This window comes from Castor canadensis, chromosome 1 (genome assembly GCF_047511655.1).
Source record: "Castor canadensis chromosome 1, mCasCan1.hap1v2, whole genome shotgun sequence".
NCBI classification, from domain to species: domain Eukaryota; kingdom Metazoa; phylum Chordata; class Mammalia; order Rodentia; family Castoridae; genus Castor; species Castor canadensis.
In genome coordinates this window covers 52,984,791-53,009,588 of record NC_133386.1, presented here as the reverse complement: position 1 = coordinate 53,009,588, position 24,798 = coordinate 52,984,791, and the positions used below count along the sequence as shown (strand labels likewise).

Below are 24,798 nucleotides of genomic sequence, written 5' to 3'. Positions count from 1 at the left end.
AGATATTTGTTTCAATTCTAGAGCAAAAATTCATAGTGCGAGGATCATAACTTAGACTTTATAGAATATAAGAGGAGGAGTAGGGAGAATGTGTGCAAGTTAGTTTTAAGAGATAGGAGATTCTTGGTTTACAGTTTTTTTTCTTTCAGTACTTTGAATATGTCATCTCCATGCCTCCTGAACTCCATCACTTCTGGTGAGAAGTCTAACTGTCTTATCTGACTTGCCCTATAAATGAGCTGAGCCAGGATTCTTGGCTTATCATGCCTTGGTTAGAGCTTCTGCCCTTATAATTGGGCACTGGGTGGAAGAAGGAGCCGAGACTTCAGCCATTCTTATCTGAAATAGGGCTTCTGCAACACAGAACTGGAGGGGATGAGAAATGTGGCTGGCCTACCCTTCCTGAGCAGGAACTGTCATTCTAGACAGGACCTGGGCAGAGAGAAAAGAGCCCTGTTTTCTTGGCCAGACCTGCTTGGAGTAGATAGCCTGTCACAGGGAACTGGGAGCAGGTATGGAAGTAGGCCATGATTTAAATGCCATAGACCTACTTCCTTCCTTCCTGCCTTCCTCCCTCCCTCCCTCCTTCCCTCCCTTCCACCCTTCCTCCCTCCTTCCCTTCCTTCCTTCTTTCCTCACTCCCTCCCTCCCTTCCTTCCGACTTATGGTAACTACTGTGTGTCTGAAAACTTAATGATACAAAACATTAATGTATATGTATCTTTCATTAATCACCAATATAGAACATATGCACTTTAATGATTTGACATAAAATATAACTTTATTTTAGAATTTTCTAATGCAGGCTGGGCATCCTTGATCCAAAAATGCTCCCAAATCTGAAACTTTTTGAGTGCCAAAAGATAACCGAGTGGAAAATTCCACACTACAAACTTTTGTTTTATGTACATCTTTTTGGTAGTATTGGCAGGCACTCTGCCGTTTAAACTGCTCTGCCAGCCCTAAAATTTTAAAAATAGTATATAAAATTACTTTCAAACTATGTGTATAAGGTGTAAATGAAACATAAATGAATTTCATGTTTAGACTGTGTCCTATCCCCAAGATATCACATTGTGTGTGTGCAAATATCCCAAAATCTGAAAAAACCTGAAATGTAAAAGTTTTCTGGTTCCAAGCATTTTGGATAAGGGATGCTCAACCTGTATTAATAAGAAGCTGAATTGTGAGAAATGATATTTGTGGAAGCTTGTATGAAGGATGTGTAATTTACTGAACATGCACACACACAGTTTCTTAACTCCTTTACTTTTCTGGGAATGGCCACCACTGCCCCATATAAGTCACCTCATCACTGTATAAAATGGTTTTCAATGCAATGTGACCCTGTTCCTCGGTTATAGTTGATAGCTTTAGGGCTGGGCACCCTACTCAAGTTTGGTCGATCCAAGTCTTTTTCTCGGAATTCTGGAATTGAACTTGATAAGAAAGTCAGGTTCTTTCTAGTGAAGCTGTTAGTTGGAATGCTTAGGACTGTTAGCATCTGTGTTTCCCACAGTGTGGTTCAGAGGATTCTTGGTCTATAAAAGAAATATGAATGGGAATGAAGTAGAAGTTCAGAGATACTTCTTGATGAGGTGTTTTTTGACGCTTATTCACATTTTTCCCCATGTGTGTCCTGGGTCACTTCAGTATCTTCAATATAAATTCCTTTTTTAGTTTAAGCTGTCTTAAGTTGAGTTTTGCTACTAGTTATCAAGAGTCTATAAAATTTGTTTTTTTGAGGAACATTTCCCAAAATATGTTCCTTAAAACATTTATCCATTGGTAATTATTTTTTTAAAGGAGAGGAAGAAGGTTCCATGATTAAACAAATTTAGAAAGGCATCTCATCAATATTTACAGAGCATATGACCACAGTACTGGAAAGTTGTGAGAATTTATGTGGGCTTTTTTGTTTGTTTGTTTGTTTTAAGTTTCTTTAGCCTAGTAGTTCTCTAATTTATTTTCTTACAGCCATTCTTCTCCCCCTAGAATCTGTTAACTAGCATTTCATGAAGAACACATGAGAGGAAATGTTCCCTTAGAAATTTAAATCTTTAAATGAAACTAGACCACCATCCAGCTGTGTGCCTTGTTTGCATTCTTTTAGTTTGCAGAAAATGACATGGAATTGTGCTTTGGCAGGTGAAACTACCCAAAGAAATGTGTCCTTTATGTTGCTGGAGAATTCTCTTAAGGCGGTTGCTTCCTTTATCACATATCTTTTTATGAGGCCTTACTCTAGAATCATCTCTCAGTTCTCAGAACAGGATAGCTTCTCTAAGTAACTGTTTATTTAAAATCGCTCAGCCACTGGATATGTTGTAATTGGATGAGTACCTTTCTTTGCATTATCCATTAGAAAATGCAGAGGCAAATGTGTATAGTACATAGATCCTATGATGTATTCTTGGCTTTATCTTACTATTTTTATTATTGTTTCTTTTTGCTATGTTTTCTTTTTCTTTCTGTTTTTTTTTGGGGGGGGACACTGGGGTTTGAACTCAGGGCCTCACACTTGCTAGGCAGGTGCTCTACCACTTGAGTCACTCAGCCAGCGTCTTTGCTATAATTTCTTCCTTCACTTTTATCAAGCTTGTGTGTTAGGATATGTATCTGTGTGTATAAGTAAACTTGTGGTTAAAAAAAAGCATATAACATAAAATGTACCATCTTAATAATTTTTAAGTTTAACAGTAACTCTATGCACCATACTGTTCAGTTACTCTCTTGAAGTTTTCATCTATGCAAAATTGAAAGTCCATACCCATTAAACAATCCCCGTTAATCTTGTATTTGTTTTTACTTAAGGCATCTGAATCCTAACTTAAAATAAGACTAAAAAGAATTAAGAATTAAATAAAATTGTTTAGAGTAATATTTTTGGTGATGTAAATGACAGTACAGACAATGTCATTAGAACACTTCAAAGATAACCATAAATTTGTTTGGCTAAGAAGTTATAAAGCATGAAATGTGCCAAGACTTTGGCCTCTAGAATTTGTTTTTTGGCAGCACTGGGGATTGAACCTAATACCACTTGAGTTACACCCCACTCCTAGCCTTTTAAATTTGTATCTAAAATATTACTATGTTATAAAGCACTGTATTCTTTTCTGTTGCACAGGTTTTGTCAGGTTTTTAGAAGGCTATTATATTGTGCTAATAACTAAGCGGAGGAAGATGGCAGATATTGGCGGTCATGCTATATATAAGATTGAGGACACAAATATGATCTATATCCCCAATGATTCTGTACGGATTACTCATCCTGATGAAGCTAGGTATGTACTAGTGGTACCTACTTATTTTTTTAATGTGATATGCCAATTAGAAAGCAAAATAGAACCAAAGGATTGTAAATATTTTATAAAAAGTTCAAATGTTGGCTCAGAATTCTACAACTTTTGTTCAAGGCTATAAAAGATCCATTATAACAGTTTGTTTAGACAATGATCAACCATAGCTATTAGAACCATTAGGTGTAAGGAATGAATATTCACAGTCTCAACATACTCAATTTTATGAGTCTTCTTGTTATTTGCAAACAGGAAAAAGAATTTTTATAATTAAAAAAATGGCAGGCATTCTTAAACAAATGATGAAATTTAGCATCACCTCTTATGGTGAAGCAGTGGGAAGAACACAGATTGCCTTAGTAGTTTGTTTTGCTGAAAATATTAAACTTGAATCCCAGTATAAGGAAATAATTTTAAAAATCCATATTATGGGAATTTTACAAGACAGCTAGCCTAGACTCTTCACAAATGTCAAAGTCATCAAAGAATTAAAAAACAAATTTTTAATTACAGATTTTAGAACAGACATAACAGATGTAACACATGAACTTCAGTTAGATCCTTGGTTAAAATGTGCATGTACATACCCATTTACACATAGCTGTTAAAGGTGTAATAATGGTACAGGTGAGTATTCTTTATTTGAAATGCTTGAGGTGTTTTGGATTTTAAAAATTTGCATACATATACTGAGGTATGTTGAGAATGGGACCCAAATCTGAACACAGAATTCAGTTATGTTTCATTTACATTTTATACACATGGTCTGAAGGTAATTTTATACAGTGTTTTTATGCACCTGTGTTTTGACTGTGATATGTTATATGAGGTCAAGTGTGGAATTTTCCATTTGTGGTCTTCTATCAGTGCTCAGAATCTTTTAGATTTTGGAGCATTTCAAATTTCAGATTTTCACATTAGAGATTCAATCCAATGGTTTAGAAAAATAAAATGTACTGTGTATTTAGAGAGAGAATATGTGTGTGTTTAAGAAGAGGACTCTTAATGAGTTCAAAAGAAGGACATATGGTATCCATTGTATTGTTCCCCGCCCCCAGATTTTCTGTAGATTTGTGACCTTTCAAAAGTTTTGGGGGGAATTATTAGGGCCTTGAGAATGTGGGGGAAAAGCTTTAACACATTGATAGACTTAAAGTTATAAAGTTTCATTTGACTTAATATTTTGAAGGTTAAAATGAAACAAAGTTAGGCATGTTTACTGTAAGTAATAGTTTAGATTTTAATTTTGTTCTTTAATTTTAGATATTGTTTTGATATGTGAATCAAAATTTAAGATGATGTAGCACTTTTGCCTGAGTGTTTGTTAGAATGGTTTTCTGGAGTCTTGGGACGTTGACTTTGATGATGATTTGGAAATGGTGTTGTTATAAATAATTTCTTTCAGGTGAGGAAAAGTACAGTACACTAGATAGAGTAGATCTTTGTTTTGTACTAACTGAAAAAATTATATCACATATAGCATAATGCAGGCATAGTATAATAATTAAAAGTGAATCAAATAGACTAGCATGAATGCAAGGGAGGAAAAAAGTTGAAGAGGTTTATATTATTTATAAGCCCTATCTTTATGATACTTTAGCTAAGAAAGTAAAACAAATTATGTTGTTTTGTATAGCAATTTAACTATCTTTAGAGTGACATTGCTATTATACTGTACTACGTAGTAAGTGGACATTATCGAGAATGAGCTACAGTTAACTTATTATATTATTAACTTATTATAGGTAGAATGAAATAATATTACTTGATAGGGAAAACTTTTAACACACTTATAATGCTATATAACCCAATAATGCATTTAAGTAAAAATACTCGGTAAAATATTAGAAAGTAAAATACAATACTTTTAAGTATTTCATATGAAAGGACAAATAGATGTTAACCTATAATGCATTGTTAGGTTGACATCAGAAAACTTGCTAGAACAATTTGCCACTTTAAAATATTGTTGGGAAAAATTATGGCCATCTTAATATTTGCAGAAAATATATTTGGCAAAATTCCATATCCACTTGTGATCAACTTACAGCAAACTAGGAATTTAAGCAACTTTTCTTAGCTTAATAATTAATACTTATTGAAAACTTATATCCAAAATTATTCTTGGAAGTAAAACTTTGAAATATTGCCTTTAAGGTAAGGAACACTGGAGATATCCAATATTCAGCACTGTATTCAAGGCTCTACTCAGTGCAATAAGACTAGAAAGATAAGGCATAAAGCTTAAAAAGAAATAACAATGTCATTATGTAGGCAGCATGATTTTCTACTTAGAAAATCTAAGAGAACCTACATACTCTCAGATATAATGGAAAAGTTCAGCAACATGGCTGAAGAAAGAAACCAGATGTAAGAACCAGTAATGTGTCCACACATGGGTAACAAGCAATGAGGACATTTAATACTGACCCCATTTATAATAGCACCAAAGACCATATGGTACCTTGGGAGTAAGTATGACAAAAGCACACAAAACCTTATGGAGAAAATTTAAATTATTACTAAAAAGATGTTTAAATTCCCTAAGTAATTGGAATGATGTCCCTTTGGTCATGATTAAGAAGACTTAATATCATAAAGGTTAGTTTTCTCCAAAATTAATTCATAAATTGAATGCAACTCTAATTCATATTCCAAGAGGACTTTTAAAAAATGGAATCTGGCAATTCTAATTTTACAAAATTATTGTAAAATTCATAAGAAAAACAAAAGTCTAAGCATAGTCTAGACAATTCTAAAAAAGAAAGGATAAGTCTAACCAGACAATAGGACTTAATTAAGATAATCAGATAGTAATCGATAGTTAAGATTGCTTGGTGTTGGTGGAGGTACTGATATTGATTATCAAATGTTAACAAAGATGTGAGAAATGAATTCATACTATGAGTTACAAACTACGAGTGTAAGCGAGTTATAAACTGTGAGTTGGTTGATATTATTTTAGCCCCTTACGTAGACAATTGGATATATTCTAGTAAAATTGAAAATGCACATTATGTACAACCCAGTGGTTCTGCTTCTTTGCATGTGCCCTAGAGAAACTCTTATACATGCGTACAGGAAAATGGGATATTAGCCACATTGTATTTTACAGTGGAATACTAGAACGAATCTAATAAACTATCATCTAAGGAATGCATAAATAAAATGTGGCATGTGTAATATTATGCACAGCAAATGTTAATTAAAGCAAACAAATGGAACCCTTAACTTTCAACATAGCTGTACTTAAAATAATGAGTGAAAAAAGAGTTGCAGAAAATATACACGTTTGAAACAATCTGGGTAAATATGTTCAGTACACGATATAAACTGCATGTCGTTGAAAGATGTTTATGAGTGGTAAAAGTAAAGGTACCCAGGGACAAAGGATAGCATCAATAACAGAAAAGAAGTTGCCTCTGGAGGGAGAGAACAGGACTGGGATGACTAAAGGGGGAATGTAGCTTTTAAAATTATGTTTTATCTGTAAAAAGTCAAAATGAATCTGAAAAAATATAAATACTTAAGTACTCCTAGGTGACAGGTATATGGATATTTTATTCTATACTTTTCTCAGTTTAAATAGTTTTTCAACGTCAAATTATGATCCACACACATTTTGTTTATTTTTGTCACTGTCCTTTCTCCAACCTCAAGTATTTGTAAAACACAATGTAAAAGCAAAAACCACCTTTACTTCTGTCATGTCCTTGGTCTGTGCCCCACACATGTGGGTATGTGATTGCCTTCTGCTGCCATAATCAGTGATGAGGAAGAGTCAAACTGTAGCTAAGAGTCTCTGAGAGACGCTTCAGGTGAAATCCTATCCCAAGAAAGGCTTGTTCCTCAATTTAATTAGTTTATTTATTAGTACAAAAATATTCATGAGTATGCATTAAACTGTGAAAAATAACAGAACTGTGTGAATATAATATGTTTTGCTTTTTTTTTTTAGGTATCTACGAATATTTCAAAATGTGGACCTATCTAGCAATTTTTACTTTAGGTAGGTTTGACATAGTTTTGCTCCTTTCAAGCAAATGGACTTTTATATTATTTTTCCAAGAGGTAAAAACAAAATCAGAGCACAGTCAGTAGGCAAATATTTCATCTAAAAGCACTAAGATAGAGGTATTTTTGCCTTTAAAAAAATCTGATACTTTAAAATTCAAATGGATATATTAAGGAGTATTTATTTTCACTGTAAAATCACCTTTGTTTCAGGTAGAATCTAATATATTTTAAAGAAATACTCTCATTTTGCAACTTTGAATTATAAAAATGAAATTTGCATTCAGTTTCTAATACAGAGTTGTAACAATGTCATGGTTCAATTTTTGGTTAATAACCTGGCAAAATTAGGTAAAAAGTAAAAAAACAGGAAGAACTATTGAAATACTGATATACTGCTGGTGGAGTTATAATTTAGTTGTTTTCTTAGAGCAGAATGTAAATTTAGCATATATGGAAATAAGTCCTAGGAAAACATATCAAGAGGGAAAATATAACTCCCTATTAGTAAAGAGACATTTGTGAGTATCTATTTGCAGTAGCCCACAAGCAAACCACAATCCATGGACAACCCAAATATTGATACTTGAACAGGCAAGTAAATGATGGTAGCGCCTCGTGACAAAGCCATATATCGTCATCAATGTGGCCAGTATGTAGGCCTGGCTGAAACAATTATTGTGATAGATGGAAGATTCTACCTGTTACACCTGAGGATCTGAGTCATAAGGACTGAAAGAGCACGTACAGCATTTGTAGCTATTGGTGGTATATACTGACAGGGTACTTTGCATTTATTAAATTTTAATTTTAATTGTTAATAGAGTTAATCATTTATTTATGAAATAAAGAAAAACATGCCTGCTATGTGGAGCATATTATGTCTTTATTGATGAAAGACATCAATTTCAATAACTGATAATTTCAATAACTGAAATTATCTTGATAGTCCTAGAGTAAAGAGCTTCTAATGAACTCATTTTTATACCACAAACGTTTACTGAATGTATATTTCCATTCTGTTTGTCTCTTTTCAATCCATATTGCTTAATTTTCTGTTTATAGCATCTGTGAGTTATTACTGAAGATTGGTGGTTCTGTTAGAAAGTCTCCTGTTTCACTTTCTCAGTTTTATCTGGTTCCCCATCCTAAATTCTGTTAAATCTCTCTAAAAGTAAAAACACATAGGTTAAAGTTTTTGTGTCTCATAAGTAGGCTTTTAAGGTTATACTACATTCTGTGACTCAGCTAGAATAAAGTAATTGTTTTAAATAGGAGGAATTGATTGCTAAAAGTCAGAAACTAGCTTCTTAACATGGTTTTTATCCTTTTGAGATTAGATGCTATTAAAATTAATAGAGCCATCAAGCAAATGTGGTAAAACTGAATTTCACAGAAGAAACTGAAATCAATTTCAATTGAATTATATAAATAAATTAAAGAAATACTAAGTAATGTGAATGACTTTCTAGAAAGAATTTTAACCATCTTGAATTATTACTGTATAAGCCTAAAGTATTCAGTTGCCTTCTATGCCAAAAAGTACATGTGGAGATACCTATAAAATTACTATTTTTGTAAAATCAGAATTCTAATGGTTTCTTTTGACCTAAAGGCCAAATTGTATTAGAGACTTACAATTTTTATATGGCTTTTTACTCCCCTAAAACATGTTTCACTGTAATGGCTTACTCCTGTTTCATTATTTAGTTATGATACCATCATTAATAGCTAATAGAATTGTTTTTGCTTATGTATGAAGTAGGGTACAAAATCATGCACTATTTAAGTGGGTATTGTAGTACTATAGAACTCCATTCAGATACATACAAAAGTGTGACCGCTTTGTACAAGGCCATGAGTTTAGATTGATTTCAATCTGAAGCAAAAAATGCATGTGGTTCAAATCAATAATGTAGGCTACTCACATTGTAGTCTATGTACCGAGTCACACAGATGCCTAAGTCATGCAGGACTGTTTCAAATCGCCTTCGTATTTGGCTATGTTTTATAGTGCTTATTGGAATGCATTGCTTCCAAGCGAAGTACCGACTGCTAAGTAATTTAGTTCACAGATTTTAATTCCATATGGAAGCCAAGACCATGAAATATGCGTTGGTTTTGTAATTCTTAAGTTTCACTTCTCATCTCAGTTACAGCTATGATTTATCCCACTCACTTCAGTACAATCTTACTGTCTTGCGAATGCCCCTGGAGATGTTAAAATCAGAACCAACCCAGGCTCGCCAGGAGAGTTTTGACATCTTTGAAGACGAAGGACTAATTACCCAGGGTGGAAGCGGTAGGTGGTTGCAGCATATTTAATGTTGCTAATGTGGCACCCACGCAATGCTATCTCGTTAGATTCTCTCACATTTCTCTCATGTCTCTCCGTCCCTCAGTGCTGTTTATGCTTACATGGGGTTTTGGATACATGAACTTGACCAATTCATTTTTATAGAGAGCATTAATCACCATGTGATTTTATTTGTAGGCCAGCCAGAAAATTGTATACTGACATTTTTAAAATTATTCATGCACTTTTTATGGAACACCTTCAGGTATATACTTTCAGTGGGGTTTAAATAGAGAATTGGTTTTTGAATACTGGAGAATTCACACCATCTTATTTTCTTTCCTTTAAAGAGATAGGCTTCAGTATGGGCTGAGTTTGGGGAAGAGTTACCATGGATTACCTATTGTATGCTAGACATTTACATATAATATTTTAAGTCTCATAAAAACTGTGCAGGGCTGGGTGCCAGTGGCTCATGCCTGCAATTTTAGCCACTCAGGAGGTAGAGATGAGGAGGATTACGATTCAAAGCCAGACATACAGTTCACAAGATCTTATCTGGAAAATACCCAACCACAAAACAGGGCTGGCAGAGGGTGTCAAGTGGTAGAGTACCTGCCTAGCAAGTATGAGGCCCTCTGAGTTCAAACCCTACTGCTGCTACAAAAAAACCAAAACCAAAAACAAAACTTAGCTCAGTAGATATAATGCCAGTTTTGTAGAATTAAAGACTCCATAGGAAACTGAGGTCCAGAGATGAAGATCATATGCCAACAACCAGGAGGACAGAGGGACAGGGGGAGAGGACATCATTGCAGCAGGTCAGAGACTACACTTTCACTGGTTCCCACTTGACTCTCATAGACCCTGCTTCTTGTCAAGTCTACTGTTGTAGCATGGCAGGGTCATGGCACTACTAGTCTAGGGTGTCCCTGGAGATCCTGGACTAAACCAGGCACACAATGCCTTTATGCCCCTTTACCAGTACTTTTGTTGCTGGATTTGCATTGGTCTAGAACTCTAAAGCTAGAGGTGTTGTTAATGTGAATGATGTGGAGGAATCATTTCAAACTTGAAGTTAAGGTACCCTAGCTGAATTGGGCCAACTGGAACCAAAGTAAGTCAATGATGGTTTTGACTCCCTGGCTTCTTGAAACTTAAATGATAGTGATGAAGATATGGATACAGAGGCAGAATCCAGTCTAAATTGGACCCATATGGTCCACTTCTTAAAGAACATTTGAGAAGGAACTGTTTTCTGTTAGTATTTTCCCAAAGGTTCTGGTCTACTCATAACCTGTTCTGTAAGCTGAATGTCATCTCTGGCATTGCCCTTGACTCTGGTTATTTTACTTGCTTATCTTTGAGCTAAGGCCATGCCAGGTGCCCTCTTGCTGACCTCAGATCATCTAGATCACATAAATTTGCATTGGTTCAAGACACCTGACTCCCAAACCACCAGACACAGGTGGAGAGCAAGACAGGGAGTATATCTGAGTATTTGCTTGCATCACTTCTGAGTATCACAGCAATATGATAAAGCCAAAAGTGTTGCTGAATTTGCTGTACATGCCACACAAATCTGAATTTGAATATGTGTTCTGGGATCTAAATTAAGCCTCTGAGGCTACTTAAGTTTTTGCTGCCTCTAGAGAAAGCCTACCCAGATAGATATGAATGACAAGAGTGTAGTAGTTTCCTGTTGTTGCTGTGACAAATTACTACCAAACTTAGTGACTATCACACCACCATTACATCATCCCGACACTCACACTGTTGTTTTCCTCTTTCATTTCTAAAGATCCTGTGATCACTGGGCCCATGTGGATAATCCAGAATAATCTTCTTGGCTCAAGATCATTTGATTAGCAGTCTCTGTTCCGTGTGTAACTATATTATAACACATTCACAGGGTCTGGTGATTAGTATTCTGACATCTTTGCTTCCACTCAGGGGGAAACGGATAGAAAACTACAGGGGAGGGAGTAGTGAAAAAGGAAGTAATACATGTTTCAAAAACATCTCTGCTGTGTATCAGGGACTTCTCATAAACTCTTTAATCTGAACACATTTGCTCAGGTGAGTAGTGGTGTCACTCTTTTACAGTTTAGAAAATGGAAATGCTAAGTAATTTGTGTAAAGTGGCAGAGCTGGAGTGTGTCTGTTAGTCTTCATTCTCTCGTGTCTGCACTGAAAAGATAAAGTTTAGTTTTTATAAATTAAACCAAAGGTTATGCATCATAATATATAAATAATATTCTTAGGAGACTGTGTTTTGGGGGAATACGGTATCAATTGCTGTTCAGAACTGTTCCAGTCTTTTAAGCCATTAGCTTAAATATATAATTATTTCTCATTTTTCACTTCATGTAAGTTTTGTAAAACAAATTGCTGTTTAATTAATTTAACTGTATATGCTGAAATCATGTTGGATGAAATTAATTTCTTCATATGGAAGAAATTGTGGATGTATGAGTAATGCACTTACTATGCATTAGCTAATTTATTTCATCTGTACGGCAACCATATGATATGGGAGCAGATGAGGGAACAGAGGCACGGAAATAGTAGGTAACACTTTTTATGGTGCCTGCCACACTGTTGATAGGAGGCAGAGCCAGGATGTCCTTGACCCAGGCACTCTGACTCCACGCTGTGTTCTCAGTGGCTATTTGCTGCTGGTTCTTGGCTTTATTCATGTATTTATATACCTGTCCTTAATTTCCTTCTCATTTTCTTTTCTGTTGAATTAAAAACTCTCAAGAATCAGAAAATGCATTTCTTCTTTGACTCATACAGAAAACAGCATAATATTCTGAATGTTGATATGAATGATATCCACTGAAAATGACAAGGCTGTTAATCAGGCTTCATATTTTCAAGTTAAAAACAGAAGTGAAAGAACTCGAAAATGAGTTGAATGTCAATTTCCTTACTTTCTGAAACCAACTTTTATTTTTCAGGTGTATTTGGGATCTGTAGTGAGCCGTACATGAAATACGTGTGGAATGGTGAACTTCTGGATATAATTAAAAATACTGTGCATCGTGACTGGCTGTTATATATTATTCATGGGTTCTGTGGACAGTCAAGTATCCTTTTTTGTATAAACTTAAGCTGTATATCGTTAAACTTAGACCATATCAACTTTTAGAAAGCTGCACTCAAATTACAAGGTTATGCATCCCCAACAGGAATACTTACCCATGGTGTCTTGTAGTAGAAATACAAAGAAGTAGGCAGACTATTTGAATAATATCTGTTATGAGCACAGAAAGATTAAAAATACGGAGGAAGAAAATGCTATATGCATAATAAGTGAGATAGGTAATGGGGATCATACTCACTGGGAAAAGAAGCAAATTATCTGGCAGGTGGAGAGGATAGGATAGGCTCATCACAACAACACTTCACCTCGCTCTGAACTAAATGCCAGGCCTTAGCACTGTGCAGAGAGACATCATGGGCTGGGGAAGCACCTTGAGGGAAGATGTGGAGAACAGCTGGCTGTGTTCTCTGGCTTGGGCATATTACTCCTGGGAGGTAGGATGTTGTGGGAGGGATTACTGGAGGTGGAGCCAGACTGCCAGTCACAGATTCCCATGGTGGCAGGCGAAGGACTTTGGGTTTGGCTCTAGAACTTTTGACGTTTTTATTCAGAAGAGTGACGTGCAAAGTTGTATTTCTAGGAAGCTTTAGTTGACAGCCACTTTAAAGTTGGATTAAGTAAAATGAGAGTAGACAAGGTATATGAGTTAGAAAAAGCCTGCAGTAGTAGTTCAGGCATAATGTAATGCAGGCTTAGAGTGGAACTGGGCATAATAGATTAGAAGCAGGTTGAACCTTGGGTTAAGATGATGAGTTCAATTTGATAAAAACTTTCTTTTTCCTTCTACAGGTTCACTTTTCATTTAATTTCTAGCTAACACTGAAGCCTTTCAAGAAAGTGCCATTGTGGTTTGAGGTTTAGGAGGGCAGTTCCTATCACTTTTTTGAGATAATGCAGGGCATTTTGTGCACCCCGTGTGTTTTTAGGTGACATTCTTCCTTATGCCAGGTTTTTAAAGACCTGTAGTAAGAGCTTTAAAGAAGTGGTTGCCTAAGGCCATTAAGTGTCTGAATGTGACTAACCATCTTTATGCCTTGTGCTGGAGCATTTGGGAGCAGTGGGATCGAGGGGCTTGAGGAGGGCTGCCTTGTTTGTGGCAAGTGGGGAGAGGAAAGGCTAGATGCAGACACAGGGATTTTGGAGTGGAGATGAATGAGATTGATGTACTACACTTGAACATCAAGCTCATTACTTTATAATCATTTTCAACTAGTGAGTGATATTATCTGTTTGATCATTCACTGTGTAATGAGATTTGATCCTGAATCAGTTTTCTCTGTTTTCAAAAATAAATTCTACCTGGCAAGAACACAGAGTTTTCACCACCAAAGATAGCAAAGAGAGTATACTATGTGTCTAAAGTCCATTTCTACAATGTAGTTCTAAACTGTTTTGCATTTCTAAGAACTAGCTCAGGGAATGATGTACATTAAGCATAATAAATGTTTGTTTTTTTAAATAGTGAATAGCATCATAGATTATCATTTGAAAGCTCATTAGTTTAAACAATGAATCTAGTCTCCTGGTTATCAAGCATTTAATGAATTCTGGAAGTCTATATAATGATACAAGTAATTGCTCTCTATTGAGCATGTCCTACAGGCTAGGCATTATGAATTTAATACATTCCTTCAGATAATTCTGCCCACCACCTAGCAATAGTTCAGGCTGAGTATTGTTTATCCAAAATGCTTGGGACCAGAAGTGTTTATGATTTTAGATTTTTTTTTTTTTTTGGTTTTTGAAATATTTACATAAACATGAGATAACTTGGAATGTCACCAAGTTTAACCATGAAATTCATTTATGTTTCATATATATCTTAAACACATCTTAATTTTATGCACTATTCTTAGCGTGCCTGCACTTTGATTGTGACCTATCACATGCAGTCAGGTGTGGAATTTTTCAGTTTGGCTCAGGTTGGTGCTCAAAAATTTTAGTATTTTGGAATGTACTGGATTTTAGATTTTCAGATTAGGGATGTTCAAACTGTAGCTGCTTTTTAATTACTGCATTTTATAGTAGATGAGATTGTAGCTCAGAAAGTTAAAGTAATATAAGTAATAAGCTGTATTTTGGTTAAGCAGTTCACAGTAATTCTTTCGGTGTTCAGGTTTTGGACTGATTCCTCAAAAAAGATTTGAACTCAATCCATTCTCTCAGTATTACATATCGTTTCATAATTAAACATGTTGTTCCTGAGAGCTATGTGACTCTAGACTAAAGAAGGATTAATTGTGGTTATTTGCATCTTTACTTGGCCACCAGGGCAGATGGATCTTCCCTGGGCTAGTAACACTACACCTGGTTACCATTTCCTTTGAATTCATAGAAGCCATTCCATAGACAGATTGGCTTTTGCCATCATACCCACACAGTTCTGAAGAACCATTAGATCCAATGCTGTTTCGTTCTTCTGGTGTCTTTAAGCCATTGATCAAGATATATTTAAAAGAATAGTTAAGGTTTAATGATTCTCTTGGTTTTGTGTGAAAGTCATGAATGCTAAACAACTTTAACTTGGTTTCTAAGAACTATTGATCTATGGACGACCAGTGTATGTTACTCTAATAGCTAGAAGATCCAGTAAATTTGCGGGGACTCGTTTTCTCAAGAGAGGTGCAAACTGTGAGGTAAGATGACAAGCAACATCGCTGTTGAGATTTTAACCTTTTGCATCAGTTTTGCTGATGTAGATGAAGCAAAGTAGAATTTCTTAGTTTGGGATATTATCAAGACAATAATTAATTCTCCAGAGTATCTGAAACTTGTGAGAAATATGACTAATAGACAAATGTTCTGGGAAGTTAACTAACTTAGAAAGAGTTATGCAATGGAGTTATGAAATATCTAATGTTTTGGAGGATGAGCCATTTCTGAAATATATGAAACAATGTTTAACATAGAGACAAAAACAGCAAAGCACCCCTACTCAAGGAGTAAGAAGGCAGCCCTCCTCGTTGGAAGTACAGTCATGATGAGAAGGCAAAATAGAGTACGACATGGCGTCACCCTCTTTACTTTTATTCCCCAGACTCATTTTTCTTGTTCACAACTGCACAATAGCAAAACAAAACAAAACAAAAAACCCTTTTGCCTACCATCAGCCATGTCTTCTCCTTGAGCGCTCCATCTCTGCTTGCGGTAGATAACTTGAATCAAGCAGATGTATGATCAAATAGACAGATTGAATGAGGAATTGGGCTTCAACCCTGACTAAAAATAGCAATGTTGTTCTTCAGACTCTCTCAGCACTGAAAGTCATTGCAACTGGTACTTTAAGAAAAATCAGAATTTTGTGGCTGTGTTATTTATTTTTGAATATTCAAAGGGTAGCCAAACAAATATTATTAATGTCGCTAAAATGATCCTTTTTTATATATATATACTTTGATAATAAAGTTACTTCCAAATGTCTCCTTTGTTCCCTGCTCCTTTATTTTCTTCTGGCCATCAGGCATTATTTGAATCTCACTCTTGTTTTTTCATTCCTCTTTAGTCTTTATTTTGGTATTTTGGTCTTTTTCATCTCTGTCATTATTTCATGTAATTGTTTTTATTTTCTCTCCCTTCTGACCATTTATACCAGTCACACTTCTCTCTGTTACATGTGTTATTAGTTGTTTAATTTGATTTTTTTCCTAGTCTGTTCTCTGCTACTTTTAATTGCTTTTTCTTTATTGCATTTTAATGGCTTTACTTTTCTAATGCACACATTGAATATTGACAGCATTTACCTCTTCCCAGAGTAAGAGTTATAATTTCATTGTATACTTGAAATTTTTTTCATTTAAAAAGTTCTAAGAACATAAAATATTTTTAATTGCACCTTTCTTTCTAGGGTGATGTTGCAAATGAAGTGGAGACTGAACAGATACTCTGTGATGCTTCTGTGATGTCTTTTACTGCAGGCAGTTACTCTTCTTACGTGCAAGTGAGAGGATCGGTTCCCTTATACTGGTCCCAGGACATCTCAACTATGATGCCTAAACCACCTATTACGTGTGTGTAGAACAATTATGTTTTTGGTACTGGGGCTTGAATTCAGGGCCTTCACCAGCCCCCACCCCCTTTTTTTGTAATGGGTGTATTCAAGATAGGGTCTCACAAATTATTTTCCTGGGCTGGCTTTGACCCGTGATCCTCCTGATCACTGCCTCCTGAGTCACTAGGATTATAGGCGTGAGCCATCAGCACCCAGCTGGAGCAATCTTTTTAAAAGTAACTCTTCTCTGCTCACATACAGAGATGACCTGCACTCCAGAAACCTAATAAATGATTGAATTTTAATGAGGCTTTAGTCCTGTAAGGTAGATAATTTGGAAGACTAACTTCTGTTATTTTTACGTAATAAATGTATCCTTAATTCTGTCTCTTGGTAAATTCTTTATATTTTACTTCAGAAATTAAGAATCATTCAGATTATTCAATATATGATAGATGAGTGTCCAGCGAGCTGCTTGAGAGGGAAACTACTAGATTGGTTGAATTGCATTTCTTTTATTTCTTTCTTATAATTTTTCATTCAGGTATTTAGTCATCTCTTTTTTTCTTCTTAGTGGACCAGGCAGATCCATTTGCACATGTGGCTGCTCTCCATTTTGATCAGATGCTCCAGAGATTTGGCTCCCCCATCATCATCTTGAATTTAGTGAAGGTATGATATGCTCATCAGACATGCTGGGCAACCTTTTCCTCAGTACCAAGAGGGTTAGAAAGCTATACTTTACCTGTCCCCAGAGGAGAGACTTGAAGATTCTCATGCTATGACACCCTACTGTATCAGAGCTTCTGTTCTTTGACCTCAGATTCCATGTGGCCTCTTCCTTATGTACCTGGAAGAATCAGTAGTAGCTTCAAAGGGGAGAGAGTGGTTCAGTGTATCAGGCTCCTGATTTCCCTGCGTGCGTTACGTACACATGAAATTTCTGCATTAGTTTCAGGACAACTTGGAGAAGGAAGCATGAAGATTAAACTGCCACAGCCTCGCTTTGATTCATACATCTCTCTTGACAGTCTATTGGCCTCACAGTTTCCTGCTTCCCTATCAGAGTACGCTAACTGGTCACCATATCTTCTGTATATGAGTGGGCATACAGGTCAGAGAGAAAGGATGAAGAGCAGGGAGACCACACAGTAAATTTTATCTGTAACTATTGCAGCCAAGTGACTTGAAAAACTCTCAGCCAGCAGCCTAGAAGACCCTGAGAGTATTAAAAACAAAGGTTTTCTTATGTTGTGGTTGTGGTAGTTGCCAACAACATAGCATATTGACAATGAAATGACTGCAGTGGACCGTGAAAGCCTAGCTAAATAAGGAGGGGTATAGAGGAGGAGGCTGCTGGAGAAAGAGCCATCAGTGGGTTGAGGTCCAAGTGAGGTGAGAGATTTAAAGCAAAAGCAATCTGAAAATGAAAGGTTTGGGGACTAGTGGGGTAGCTCAAGTGATAGAGCATTTTGCCTAGCAAGCCTGAAGCTCTGAGTTCAAACCACAGTAGTGCAAAAATAAAAAGAAGAGGTCTGGATAAGAAATGGCAGAGTAGTATATGAAATTATTCTAAGGTGCTGGTTAACAAATATGTAAGTTTAATTTAAAAAAATCAAAGAATCCTGTGTCCACTTAGTCACTAAGCAAGTGTTTTTGAGGGTTTCCTATGTGCCAAGATGATCAGAAACTGTCCCTGCCTTCATGGAGCTACCAGTCTAATGCAGGAGATAGTGAAGTTATGTACAGGTACCATTGCAGGGGAAAAATGGAAGTGAAGTCTTCCCTGAAGATGTGAGGGGTCAGATGAGTCAGCTTAGCCTGAAGGAGGAGGAAGGACTAAGTCAAGAGGAAAGAGAATAGTCTGCAACTTGGAGAAAAGGGGATGCCCTGGTATGTGTATGTGCATGTGTGCTTGCTTCCTCTGACAGCTCTAATTTTTCCTTAAGGTAGGAGGAAAAGTCATCTGCTGAGTGCAGAGGTTTCAGGGTGGTGGAGAAGGTTTAATGGGCTTATATACATGGGGTTTAAGGTGACTGGAAATATTACAGGCAACACTAAGAGCCCATTTCAAGTTGGTGATAATGATTCCTTAAATGAAGCCATTATGCTGTTGCTTGCCTTTTCCCACCAGTGCTTGCCTAGGGAAATAAGCACAGAGACAGATAATTGAGATCATTTAGTTTTGCCACACAGATATGACCTAAAAAGGCAGGATCGAAGGCATTTTAGATACTGACTATATTTTTTTTGCAGTGGACCATGAATGTCCAGCCAGATAAGTAGGAGTGTAAAGGAGAGGGCTGCTGGAGAAAGAACCATCAGTGGATTGAGGTACAAGTGAGAGGTCATTTAAAATAAAAGCCATCTGAAAATAAAAAATATTCTGGATAAGAAATGTTGAAGGCAGGCAGTTACCTGTGATGGTGACATGATGTAAGATGTGAAGGTGGGAATGGGGATTCAGAGTGCAGCAGAAGCTAGAGGCACTAAAAGCCACCCAGGATGGAGGCAGATTGGGCAGAGAGGATGACAGTTTCCAGTAAACTGTGGAGGAGAAAGAGAAAGAGAGCGAGTGATTGAGATTGAAGAAGAGAGACAAGCATGGAGGAACAGGGCTCACAAGTGGCACAAGCAGTGGCTGGAGAAGAGGGAGACAATGAGGCAATTAGCTTCATTTTTTCCTTTGTTGCTCTTTGGCTAAGTAATTATATCTAACCAGTGATTGACTTTGCAAAACAAATCATCCAGATATTAAATACATCATTTGCTAGGTAGCTATTCACACTTATTCCTAAGTTTCATATTTCTCTCTCTCTTCCTGTCACCTAATAGTAATTTAAGGGAGTAGCTGGATAATCTATAAACTTACCTAGTATTAAACAGAAGCTATAATATACATAATTGAAAAATTAAAGTGGGAAAAATTTAATAAAAACATTCATGAGCACTTTTCCACTAAATGTATATATTACTAGTATAGAAATAAATGATTGTGAAAGTAGTTAGTTGCAAAGCATACTGAAATATAAACCTAGAACTAAATTAGTAGATCTTGTTCATGTTATACAGTGTCCTTATAGTATGGTTGAGACACTCAGGTTAAGTGAAGATTTAAATCAATAGTGCTTAAAATAATTCTCTGTTAATTATGCAAATTCAACAAAATACTGTTTATACTTATGATTGTGAACTATTCCTGTTACTGAACCAGACCTGCCTGTTTTGCCTACCCCATTGTTTGCCAATCACTGCAGCAAGTTTTGCCAAGTGATAAAGAATTTATTTATGAGGTGGCCAATCATGTGGAGACAGGTGAGTTAGCTTCAAATCCACCTCCCTCAGTAGATGGGAGAAAGAGCGAGAGAGATTGAGATTGGAGAAGAGAGGGTTTGTGGAATAAAGGAGCAGCGTGCCCTAAGGCATGAGGAAAGGTGACTGGAAGTAAGTGAAAATGGAGTAATCACTGTGCTTGTGTAATCAAACTTGATGGCTTTTCTCAGGACTCATGTTCAGAAAAGGGCACATCAGGGTGCTGTAAGGTTGGAGTTTTGTACCTTCCGATAAAAAAGTGTCATTCATTGGACACTTGTGCATGCCCAAAGAAAGATCAGTGGTTTCATCTGATTTGAGAGAGAATCAAGCAGTCTCCAAGTTCCTGAAAACAGCTTAAGCAGTTTTCGACTTACACATCTACTAACTGCAGAACTAATGGAGTACACTGCTTAGCTATGTGACCTCTAAACTTGGTGACAAAAAGCAAGTAACTAAAACATGTGAAGCTAGCTAGAGAGTTTACTAAGGTTTCCCCTCAGTTTCATTCCTTCCCAGATTTCTCACATGTATATGTATTTTTGAATATATAAAGCCAGTCAGTGGATTTTAAAATTATGCTTACTTATTGTTCCACTGTAATACAAATCCAGACAAATAACTAGAATTTAGACAATTGCAGATTAAGGTGCAGTTTCATGGAATAGAAAAAATTTCTGTTATTTTTGTCATTAGTTATTTTATCCACAGAATAAAAGATGTTTCTTTTTTTTCACTTGGGATTAAAGAGTCAAAGAATGCCAGTGTGCGTAGAATGATACCAGTCATCATCGTATGAAACGACTAAAGTGAAATACTTATCTTGATTTTTTTTCTTTTCATCCTGCGCTGTGAACTTCTCCCTAGTTGTGGAAGTTTGAGGCACTGGTTGAAAGATATTTTGCAGCAATCCATATGCCTTCAGTGCTGCTGCTGGGTAGCAGTAGAAGTCACCTGGATCAAGCATAAACTGCACATCAGAGGTTTTTAACCTGGAGCCACTGGTGGCCATTAGGGGGCCCTTGGAAATAATATGCAAAATGACTTGTACATGCAGAATTTTTATTTGGTTGTTAAAGGGTCTATGACCCTAAGAAGATTAACTGTACTTTCCATTAACACTAACCTACTATAGACAGTACATAAAGCAGATTCATTGCAAATGATCAAAGGTCGATTAGGTAACCTTTTCTTTCCATCTCATAAAATGGCAGATTTGATATAAGAATTTCAATTTTTTTTGTTTCTATAGTTGATTTAAAGTACTTTTAAGAATAATTCCAGATATATAAATTTAATTTTCTCAGATTAAAAAATTAGCAAAGCATATTTTCATACCAAGCTGATTTAACACTGATTCTTGTCTAATCTGCACTTGATTTACTCAGCCATGCCAAGTAAATGCCCTTGTTGTTTCCACAGTGGTTATTGCATGTCAATTGAAAGGTAATCTCCACAACTGAAAACAGTGCAGAAATACTGTGATGCCAACAATAGGCCTTAACACCTCTGCAGTGTTATTGTTGCAAAATTGTTTTTGTTTCTAGGTGAGGACTTGAGCAGAATAATAATAAAAATAGCTAATTTTTATAGAGTATTTACCATGTGCCAAATACTTTGATAAGAACTTTGTCGCATTTAAATCTCACGTTAATGCCATAAAGGAGATAACTGTTGTTAACCCATGTTATAGATGAAAAATAGAGACAAAGGGAAATTGACAACCTTGCCCTAAGGGTAGTAAGGCAGTACAGAAGTATAGAGCCATAGAGTAAGGCACTATCCACTTTGACTGAGAGGCAGTGTAGATCTAAGGAGATGCTGCAGTCAGGGAGGCAGAAGGTAAGTTTAGTTCCATGAATGCCTCTCAACCTCAGTGTATCCTGCCATAGTATACAAGGCGGAAAGTGCCTGTCTGGACTATGTCTGTTAGATTTTCAAGGATATGAAGGTTACAAAAGCGCCCTCTGCTATGCCAGTTTGGGAATTGTTCATCTGGATCCAGCTGATTTCTTTCTGAACCTCAATTGGCTGGAGCTGGGGGCTCCCTTCTTCTGGTCCTGGGGAGTGAGGGGCTCTTCTACCCAAGTGGGCTACAACACGTATGGGCCAAGGTCTGCATGGGATGAATTGGGCTTCTCTGGCTTGTGGGTAGGTTATCAGGAAGAAATCCTATCTGAGCTCTTTATCTAGACTGGACATGGTGGTGCACACCTATCTTCAGAGGCAGAGGCAGGAAGATTTGGATTTGATGCCAGTGTAGGGCAAAGTTAGCGCAAGACCCTGTAAGGCTGAAAAACAAACTAAAAGCAAAGGGACTTGGGCATGGCTTAAGTGGAAGGAATGCTTGCCTAGCAAGTAAGCGGGGAGCAGAAAAAAAGTCATAATCTGTTGACTATCATTTCAATGAAGAATTTGTTCATTTGCATTTGTATTATTTTTGTTTTAGGATAGGCCTCATTTCAGTATATTTGAGAGGGGTTTTTTGTCTTGCCTCTACTGAAAAGTAAAAATGTTTAAACTTTCTTCCTTAAGGTAATTATAGTGCTGACATATTTAATTTTTAAATTTAAATATTATTTTAAAATTTGGCTTTTTAAAATTAAGGAACGAGAAAAAAGAAAGCATGAAAGAATTTTGAGTGAAGAGCTTGTTGCTGCTGTGACCTACCTCAATCAGTTTTTGCCTCCAGAGCACACTATTGTCTATATCCCCTGGGATATGGCCAAGTACACTAAAAGGTTAGTGACACATCATCTGATTGTGATGGTCTCCTTTCCTTCTAGTAACAAACAGCAGGAGGCTCATCTCTTTGATAATGCTACTCTTTTAATTTCCTTCATGCAACTGCTGAGGGGCTGTCTTGAGTGTTCAAATGAATTGACTTGCCAGGCATGAGGACTCAAGTCTTTAATCCTAGATACTCAGGAGGCAGAGATTGGAAAGCTTGAGGTTTGAGGCAAAAAATTCACAAGACCCCATCTCACCCAATGGCTGGGCACTGTTGTGTCTGCCTGTCATTCCAGCAGTGCTAGGAAGCACAAATAGGAGGTCTGTGGTCTGAGCTAGCCAAAGCATGAAGCAAGATCCCATCTCGAAAATAATCAATGCAAAAAGGGCTGGCGGCCTGGCTTAAGTGGTAGAGCAGCTGCCTAGCAAGCACAAGGCCAAGTTCAACCCCAGTGCTGGTACAAAAATAAATAAATTGCCCATACTCTTTTTGCCTACTATTTATAGCATTTGCAAATTCTGATAAGTGTCCAGCTATTTCAAAAACATCTCTACTCTGTTGTTACTTAAAGGCATTGGTTTCTCTTTTTTCTGTTTCATTCTGTCTCTCTTATTTAAACTGTCTCAGACACGTTTTTAAATGATCTAACTCGGGGATGAACCTGCAGCAACTCTGTTTATAGTAAATCTCCTTAGTGTGATGCTAAAGTCTCATCAGCTGGGTGGTTCAGAATGTTATAACTTCTGATTTATTCCCAGGGCTGTTCTGTTTTGTTCCAGAAAACCTAATCTTCATGCCCTGTGCCAAATGTAGCAGTCAAGGTCCCATACCCTGAGCCTTTGTTCCTATTGCCTGCCCTCTGTGGGAACCTCTCTTTTATCAAAATGCATTTCTTCCAAGGAACTTTCTTTCCTTAAACCTGCATTGTCTTTTTACTTTGTTTACCATGCATCACACAAGCACTAGGTTTATTTTAATGTCATATTTGTTTAATGCTACTGTATTGTTTTGCACTTAAGTCACTTGTGCTTTTTTCTAAATCATTTTATGTAGTTGGATGAATATACTCACACCATACACTCACACGCACACACACTTTCCTAGAGTGTAGAGGTGGTTATGATTGTTAACATATTATTTTATTTTCTAATTTTTTCCTTCTCCTGCCACTAAAGTTACACAGTCGTTTTTTGAATGCATAGTGACTTGACTGATAGCTCTTGAGGAATGAAAGGCTTTGGGAGACGCTCCTGTGAGGATGGCCTATGCCAGGATTGAGGAATGCCAGTGTTTGATATTAAGTTACAAGTCCTTTAGGTCTCTTTTGCATCAAATGTTGTTAGTTATTGAGTACACATTATATTCCTATATTAATTATTATAGTATTCCTAAAGCCAAGAGATTTAAAAATTAAATCTTTGAATATTATTATTACAGACTTTCTTTGCTTTAGATATCAGAGTAAATAATACATTTAAACTTGGGTTCTTCTCACCTTTCTCATTTTTCCTTCTCTTTCCAGCAAGTTATGTAATGTTCTTGATCGACTGAATGTGATTGCAGAAAGTGTGGTGAAGAAAACAGGTTTCTTTGTAAACCGCCCTGATTCTTACTGCAGCATTTTACGACCAGATGAAAAGTATGTATGGTATTACAAAACTTAAAATAAATCATGATTTTTGTTCTTATAGATAAAAATATTCTAAATAGGGCCAGTTTGTACTTCTTGAAAGATGGATGAATTTAGCCCTTTGGAGAGCTAAGCTGCTTGGGTTACTGTGTAGTGAATGTTCACTGTGGGCCTGGGAATTCCTGTGGTGTTATACTTTGAAATGGAAGCCATAGGGTCTTAGCTCTTGCTTTGTGGAAATACACATTACATGAAATTTTTCTGTAAAGTAAAATTTTCTATAGCAGACTCTATTCAGTATTTAATAGGAACAGGGAAATTTTTTCTGCTAGATTAAATGACACTTATGAAAATAGACTTATCATTGTATTATAGTTATCTGCTCATAAATATTTCTTCATTACTAATTTGTGAGC

At 36.3% G+C, this 24,798-nt stretch overlaps 1 protein-coding gene across 9 annotated transcripts in view; it reads left to right on the top strand.

Annotated features, from left to right (window-relative positions):
- The window catches only part of LOC109700001 (polyphosphoinositide phosphatase), a 328,419-nt gene that overhangs the window by 25,367 nt on the left and 278,254 nt on the right, over window positions 1–24,798 (top strand). For all 9 annotated transcript variants that reach the window (XR_012449075.1, XR_012449073.1, XR_012449069.1 and 6 more), the window contains exons 4-12: window positions 3,131–3,287; window positions 7,261–7,311; window positions 9,470–9,618; window positions 12,576–12,704; window positions 15,257–15,357; window positions 16,566–16,728; window positions 17,284–17,381; window positions 22,629–22,762; window positions 24,275–24,391. Coding sequence is in view for 5 of the 9 variants with exons in the window: in XM_074077001.1 (XP_073933102.1) it covers window positions 3,131–3,287; window positions 7,261–7,311; window positions 9,470–9,618; window positions 12,576–12,704; window positions 15,257–15,357; window positions 16,566–16,728; window positions 17,284–17,381; window positions 22,629–22,762; window positions 24,275–24,391 (1,099 nt within the window). In the remaining 4 variants the exon portion in view is untranslated. The remainder of the gene's footprint in view (window positions 1–3,130; window positions 3,288–7,260; window positions 7,312–9,469; window positions 9,619–12,575; window positions 12,705–15,256; window positions 15,358–16,565; window positions 16,729–17,283; window positions 17,382–22,628; window positions 22,763–24,274; window positions 24,392–24,798) is intronic.